The following is a 7833-nucleotide window of genomic DNA, read 5'->3' as shown; positions in this document are numbered from 1 at the left end:
CTCACAACTTTCTCTGATTCTCTGGTACCTGCAGCTGGAGAGCAGAATGCTTCCTCTTAGCAAAGAAATTGTTGAGGGGTATTTTGAAGAGCTCAGCTAGTGCTGTTATTTCCTAGGAGGGGATCAGGCTCCCTGCAGGGAGGGTAAGAAGGGCTGCACACTCTAAATAAATAGTGGGGGTACCCCCCAGGTGCCCCAGCAAAGGGACATTGCAGGTGGGCTGGGAGATGGGACACAGCTGTGGACAGACCCTCCTCATGGGAGTGGGAGGAGAGAAGGGGCAGGCAGTGGCATCCTGAGGACAAGAAGATGAGGGGAGCAGAGAGAAATGATCTGGAAAAGAAAATGAGGGGAGGAATAAAACACAGGGGTTTGTGTAGCTCTGCACCCTCCAAGGACACTTCCAGATTCCACAACCTCTCAGAATTGCCTGGATTGGAAAAGACCTTTAAGATCATCGAGTCCAATCATGAACCCAACACTGACAAGTCCCCAACTAACCCATGTCCCTCAGCACTGTGTCTACACGAATCTTCAATCCCTCCAGGGATGGGGACTCCACCACTGCCCTGGACAACCCCTTCCAATGCCTCAGAACCCTTTCAGCAAAGAAATTCTTCCTCACATCCAATCTCAACTGCCCCTGGTGCTGCAGTCACTGGTGCTCCCAGGCTGTGGGACCTTCTGGGTGCCCAGTCAGGTTCCTTTCTGGGCTGGTAGGCTGCAAAAACTGGTCCCCAGCACCAAAGGACAGGCAGGTGCTGGCAGGGTGCCTTTCTTTTGGGGTCAGCAAGGGCTGGTGGAGCTGCCACCCTCCCATGGGGGGTTGAAACAGTTCATCTGGGAGCAGCTGGGTGGGCTGCCCCTTCCCAGGGATCCCCCTGGCCCTCATGCTCTGCTCTCCTCTCCTCTGCAGGTATCTCGCTCATCATGTGGAACGCCCTTTACACGGCTGAAAAAATCATCATCCGCTGGAGCCTGCTGACTGAGGCGTGCTACTTCGCCGTGCAGTTCCTGGGTGAGTAGCTGCAGCCACCCAGCTGGGAGGAGGACACAAAGGATGGGGGTACACACTGTGTCCCCCCACACCGTGGTGGTAGGAGGGAGAGGGTGGGCTGGGCTGGGCAGGACAAGTGGTGGGACCGAAGGCAAAATTGGAGCAGTGCCTTTAGGGCTGATGGAGTAAACTCTTGGTTGAAGGAGTTGTGGGGTGAGGTCCTGGGTGTTGTAGTGGGCTCAGCTGATGGGGAGATGCTGTCTCTACTGCCTATCTGCAGCCCTGTCCCCAGCTGTCCCCGTGCTGTGCCTGCCTTGTGCTGGAGGTGGCTCCTTTGCTCTGCAGGACTAGTGAAGATAACCTTGGGCCACAATAATGATGGGAGGGATGGAGCAGCTCTGCTGTGAGGACAGGCTGAGAGAGTTGGGGCTGTTCAGCCTGGAGAAGAGAAGGCTCCAGGGAGACCTCATTGCACCTTTCAATAGTTGAAGGGGGCCTGTAAGGAAGATGGGGACAGACTTTTTAGCAGGACAAGGGGAAATAGTTTAAAACTAAAAGAGGGGAGATTCAGACTCTAGATGTAAGGAAGAAATATGTTACACTGAGGATGGTGAAACACTGTCCCAGGTTGCCCAGAGAGGTGGTAGAACCTCACCTCCTGGAGCGGGCTGCCTAGATTCTGGGGCTAATGAGAAAAGACTGCAGCAACCTCCACTAAAAAGAGGGATGTTTGGTCTTACTGAAACAGAGAAGAACAGTTCAGCTGGTTTCTAAGGAGCTTGTCTATATTTAACAAGGAAGGGGGGTTTTTGTACGTGCATCTTGGGAGCTCACTAACCATGTTACAAGGTAGTGGGGTTTGATATGGGCTATGTGTTAGTAGCCATAAAAAAAAAAAGAGAGATGCCTAGAAAAGAGGCAGCATGTGTGGGCTCTGCATGTTTTATAGGTGTTTCTACGTTTGAAAAATATTTATCAGCACTAAAGTGGTCAAACCACAAAGCAAACTCAGGAACCTGCAGCTTCCACAATTAACACCTGAGCATGAGGGAAACTCTCATCTGCTAAAGTGACCATTTTGGGCTGTGGCTACCTGAACACCTTTTGCCCAGGTGGCCAAGAAGGCCAAGGGCATCCTGGCCTGGATCAGCACTAGTGTGGCCAGTAGGACCAGGGAAGTTCTCTTCCCCTTGGACTGGGCACTGGTGAGGCTGCACCTCAAGTGCTGGGTTCAGTGTTGGGCCCCTGACTCCAAGAAGGACATGGAGGTGCTGGAGCGTGTCCAGAGAAGGGCAACGGAGCTGGGGAAGGGTCTGGAGCACAAGTGTGATGAGTTCACAGCTGAGGGAACTGGGGTTGTTGAGCCTGGAGAAGAGGAGGCTGAGGGGAGACCTTCTGACTCTGTCCAACTCCCTGAGAGGAGGGTGGAGAGAGGTGGGGGTGGGTCTGTTCAACCAAGGACCAAGTGACAGGACAAGAGGAAATGGCCTCAAGTTGTGCCCAGGGCAGTTGAGATGGGATGTGAGGAAGAATTTCTTTGCTGAAAGGGTTCTGAGGCATTGGAAGGGGTTGCCCAGGGCAGTGGTGGAGTCCCCATCCCTGGAGGGATTGAAGAGTCGTGTAGACATAGTGCTGAGGGACATGGGTTAGTCGGGGACTGGTCAGTGTTGGGCTCATGATTGGACTTGATGGTCTTAAAGGTCTTTTCCAATCCAGGCAGTGCTGGGATTCTTTGAACATGGGGCTTCCTTTAAAGCAGGGTTCCTGTAAGTGAGAGCTCCTGGGACCCCAGGTCTGTGGGTCACCTCAAGGCTGTAAAATCAAGGTAGTGCTGAGCCTCTGCTGTGGGTTCACTGTGTGTGGGAGCTTCTGCTTTGTGCAGGTCTGGCTCAGAAACTGCATTAGAGGGCAGCAGAAAACAGCTTTGTGCTCCTTGTCTCCATGTGTTTATTCATCACCAACCTCTGCCTTGTCTCCCTCCTTCTCCTCCAGTTACCACAGTCTCCCTGGTTGAGAGCAGCCGGATAGCCACAGGTGCTGTGCTCCTCCTGGTCAGCCGAGCCCTCTTCATCCTCATCAGCGTTTATTATTATTTCCAAGTTGGACGCCGTCCCAAGAAAGTCTAATTCCTGGGCTTTTTGTGATGGGAAGGGTGGGAGGGGGGAGTTTGTGTCGGTAATTTTTATATTTTTTTTAGATTAAGTCCTTTTTGTTTCTAAAGTGGTTTCCTTCTTTTCCACTTACCGGCATGAATCGGTGTGTAACCCGGGGCTGGTGGGGGGTTGGTTGCCGGGGTAGATGGGGGGGGGGGGGGGGGGGAATAGTGTTAGACAGGCCCCCCCCAGCCCCTCTGCAGAGGGTGAGGAGCAGCGGGAGGAAGGCTCAGGGAGGTGTGCAGGCCTGGCAGGCTCAGGGAAAAGAGTCAGTTTCCCAGGGAAGGGGGAACTGGCTGATGGGATCACAGGCTCTGAACCCGCTGGAACAAAGCACAAAATAAGCCCAGCACATTGAAACCAAATCCCTGAGGAGATGGGATGAAGGACTCGGCAGCTTCCCTGGGTAAGCCCTGCCTGGTGGAGTGTGCCCTCAGGTACAACATGAGGAAAAACTTCTTTACTGTGAGGGTGTCGGAGCCCTGGGACAGGCTGCCCAGAGAGGGTGTGGAGTCTCCATCTCTGGAGATGTTCAAAACCCACCTGGACACTTTCCTGTGCAATCTGGTGTGGGGAACCTGCTTTGGCAGGGGGGTTGGACTGGATGATCTCCTGAGGTCCCTTCCAACCCCTATGATTCTGTGATTTTGTTCCCCTTTTAGCAAGAACTGACTCTCTAGGGAGCTGGACGAGGCTAAGTCTAGTTCAGCGCTTTACATGCAGCTCTCTCCTCGCTGCCAGAGGTGCCACCCAGCTTGTAGTTTTGCACCAGATGCTGTGCAAAGCTTGGCAGGAGATGGACCAAAAGAAGAGGGAGGCTTCCTGCTTGTTCCCTTCACAATGAGCACAAAGCCACCCCCTTGCTTGGGATGTTTTGTGATGTTTCTAGGCTGGGGCTCCCCTTCCTTCACACCAAAACACTTCCTACAGTTGTAGCTTGACTGGTGGTAGCAGCACTGGTGGGTGTGGGGTAGCATCTGATGTGGTTAGTGCTAGTGAGAGCAAAGCCAGCATCAGTGCAGCTGCTTGGGTCAGGGAGCAGCCTCTCGAGATGAGGCCCAGCTGCAGGAGATGGTGTTCCAGCTCTGCTGATCTACAGACATCATCACAGCTCTTCTGACTTGGAGAGGACCAAAGTTTGTAGCATTCAGATACTTATCTGGGATGAAGAACAGCAAGGAAGCGGGGTGTATGAAGGCATCATTGCTTTCTCTAGCTCCACCAAGGAAGGACTAAATGTGCTGTAGTACTCACTGGCCAGTTTCTCCAACATCTCCTGGGCTTTAACAGCATTAGCTGCTCTACTTCCCAGCACTTCCCTGCGGATTATCCCTGCCCACAGCTGGAGGCGGCGGGTTTTTGTTCTCCATGGGACTAAAGCCAGAAGGTCTTACGTACAGGATATGGACTTCTTACTACTCATGCACTACTGTTGACTGGATCAAAGTGTGCCCTGGAATGGAGATGACGTCCCTCCCCCCCCCAAAAAAAAAATCCCAGTAGAAAGATGCCTACGCAAAGGGAAGTGCTTGTGTGAACAACAGCCCTCAAGCTACTGGTGAGACTGGGATCTACGGCTATTGCCGTTGAGTATCTTGAGTAGAGTTAGAAGGTGGTAGTGGGTAGTTACTCTGTGTTGTGTTAGTGCTTTTGGCATGTAGAAGCAGCTGCAGAAACGTGGGACACTGTGTGCATTGTACCTACTGGCCACGCAAAAATCTCTGTCAGGTTAAGAATAGTGGGAAAAGTTAAACCAGGAAACATCACAACTGTAAATTTTTAATTATTATTTCCCCCCCTCTCCCCCCAAAGAAGTAAATCAAATGGAGAGGCAACATTATCCAACAGCAGGCTACATTCTGGAGCCTCCCAACAACACAAGCCTCCCAAGCTGCTTTCAGCATGGCCAAAATAGGATGCTGAGCAACTAAAACTTGTATTTAAGAGGAGCCTTCCTGTTCAGGTGGAAGAATTGGGCTCCAAGAAGGAAACTTCTTCCCTGTGAGGCAGGAAATGATCAAGTGCAGCGTGGAGAGTGTGACAGATGAGATGGAGTGGGGTAGGTGTGGGAGCTGGACCCTGTGGCAGTTGCTCTCACCCCACACACATCACCTGCATGGGCATCTGCAGTGGCTTCAGTGCAGCACTTGGGCTGTAGTTGTTGGTGTAGGTACGTGAAGCTCGAGTCTTTGTGTTTTGGGGGGTCACATGAATGTACACACAGAGTGATTCTTGGGTTTTGGGTTTTTTTTTTTTTGGGGGGCGGGGGGGGGAAATTGTGTTTCTAGGAAAGACAAGTAACACTGACCACAGCCAAAGCAATCTTGCAGAAGAAGGAAATGGAGGGTTTTCTTAATGCTGTCTTCCCATCCTAGGAACTTAGTTATGACTCTGGGTCTGTAGCTGGTTGCTTGATGAGCATCCCTTAAAATGTCATCCAGCAGGTGAGAGAAATGAGCTACTGCAAGAGGGGAGAGCAGTTCTCTGAAGACTTCTTGATGGTTCAATCAGGAGGGGGAAGGTGAGGGAAGCAATTCCAACTTTCCAAAGGAGCTTTAAATCAGGTGAGGTCAGATTCCTCTGGTTCCCTGCTTAGCAGCTGCCCCTGCAAAACTTACTTAACCACTTCTAGTTTTGTCAGTCAATGTCTTCTGCTCCAACATAGAGCAGAGTCTGGGGGAGTGGCCAAGCAAGAGATTTCATGCTACTTGATAGCTGGTCCTGAAAGAGGAGAGATTAAGAAGTTGTTTTATTTTCATGCTTCTTGCTCTATCTTGCTATAAATGGACCATGGAGGAAGTATGGAAGTGAACTGGGGCTCTACATATCATCTACAACTAAGTGAGATGGGGCAAATGGGTGCTCCTGCCTGGCACTGGCTACAAAAAGGCTGTGGTCCCTGGCATGGTCCCTCCTCATCAGCAAGGTGCTGCAGGAGCATCATGGCCAGGTCCACTTGAGGAGCCAAATTTGTAGCAGGTGAGGTCTAAGAGGGAGTTTCTCAGGGTGGTTTAAGGATGGAGCCCAGAACTGGGCTGGAAACAAACCAACTGTGGCTGGTTGTCTTCACTCTGGTGTGAATGGAGGAAAGGGAGGAAGATGCTGAAAGGTTTGTACAGAGCTGGGTCGCTGAGGACAGGAGTGCTGGCATCACAGCTGCAGGTGCCAGTGGAGCAGATAATTTGGGACCAACATCACAGCTGCAGGTGCCAGGTGAGCAGATAATTTGGGACCAAAAGCCAGAGACATCACTTCAGGCTCTACTACTGATCTGCTGAGACAACACATCTCCACAGAGATGTGAGAAAGACAAGCTGTGGATGGACACCAGGCCATGGATGGACACCATCTCCCAGGGGAGACTGCAATGAATTACCTGTATCTGTGGGATGTTGTCCAGGGCTGGGAGTCCTCCAAAGGGTTGTGCTCCCAGCAGGCACCAGCCAGGACCACAGCTTGACCCCCTTCTTCTACCAGAGATGGACTCAAACCCTTGTGTTCACAGAGCCCTCGCTTTTGAGGGTGAAGAAAGCTCATCGTGCACATCAACTCCCTACATCGCCTTATCTACCACTATCTGGCAAACTGGAGCTGGTGACACTGGAGAGGCTCTGTCTGTCCTGAGCTGCCCTCTCCTTTCTGGTCAAAGGTTTTTACTTGGGGGGGTGGGGAGAATGGGACACTTCAGTTTATACCTCATTTTAGCTGCTGTACCTGAGTTTATTCTTTCTCCTCTGGTAAGAAAGTGACTGTACTTAACACCAAGCAACTAGTGAAAATTAAAGCTGTTTCACTTCACTGTCACAATATCTTTCTTTTCTTTATTTTTTTATTATTTTTTAATTATTTTTTTTTTTAAGAAACGCACACAAAAACCGTGCAGAGAGTGCTTCAGGCTTGTGTTCTGGTTTATATTACCAAAAAAACCCAACCAAACAAAAAAAATTCCTTTCAATATAAAAAAAAGCATTACAGTAGGGCATACAGGATAAATTAGCTCCACTATCTAATAAAAAGAACATTTACAATTTTATTTTATTTTATTTCTTTTAAAATAGATTTCAACCATTATTTCACACGCAGCCCTTTTCCCAGGCATTTGTGACAATTGTTTGATCATTAAATAACAGCCGGGAGGCAGAGGGTACCCAGAGGGGCTGTGGGCTGCCAGGCACAGGCTGCTGCTCTCTACTTCTTCCATCCAAGGTGCTTGGGCCATGGTCACAGTGCTACAGCGAAGGAGGTGGACATCCCTCTGGTCCCCAGCCTGCTCAGTGACTCTTACCTTGACCCCAAAATATTCACCAGAGCTGTTCAATATAAAAAAATACACTTGCTTCTCCTGCCTACTGTTCTGAAAACGACTGTACAACAGGGGGGACAGCCACATAAAACCAAGGGACAACCCCAACAAATGGCCATGCTCTGCCATGCACCATGGCTCTGCTTTCTGGGCTTGATTGCTCATTAAATCCCTTTGGCTTGTTACCAATTTTCCACAGGTCCTCTCAGATTTGCTCATTATCTTCATTGTTATCTCCAGTTCTTGTTACAAAGGTGCTGCCTGGCCCTTTGGTGGGGTTTTTAGGTTGGGTTCCTAACGGAGCACATCAACCAGCTGCAGAGAGGAGCTGAAGTCTTCATCCAGAAAAAAACCAATGAGGGATCAGACAAGGTAAGGGG

The 7833-nt window shown here is 50.5% G+C and overlaps 1 protein-coding gene across 1 annotated transcript; it reads left to right on the top strand.

The window, feature by feature from the left end:
- Positions 1-916: 916 nt before the first annotated feature.
- Positions 917-3123, top strand: LOC114818687 (tumor protein p53-inducible protein 11-like; the record flags this gene model as incomplete). The annotated part of the gene is made up of 2 exons (XM_029085645.1): positions 917-1018; positions 2990-3123. Coding segments are annotated over 2 exons (236 nt in total), but the record flags the coding sequence as incomplete, so codon positions are not given.
- Positions 3124-7833: the final 4710 nt, after the last annotated feature.

The sequence above is a fragment of the Antrostomus carolinensis genome, unplaced genomic scaffold, assembly GCF_000700745.2.
Source record: "Antrostomus carolinensis isolate BGI_N321 unplaced genomic scaffold, ASM70074v2 scaffold11106, whole genome shotgun sequence".
In the NCBI taxonomy this organism is placed as follows: Eukaryota; Metazoa; Chordata; class Aves; order Caprimulgiformes; family Caprimulgidae; genus Antrostomus; species Antrostomus carolinensis.
Note: the sequence above shows the minus strand (reverse complement) of the source record. Positions and strands in the feature narration are given on the sequence as shown.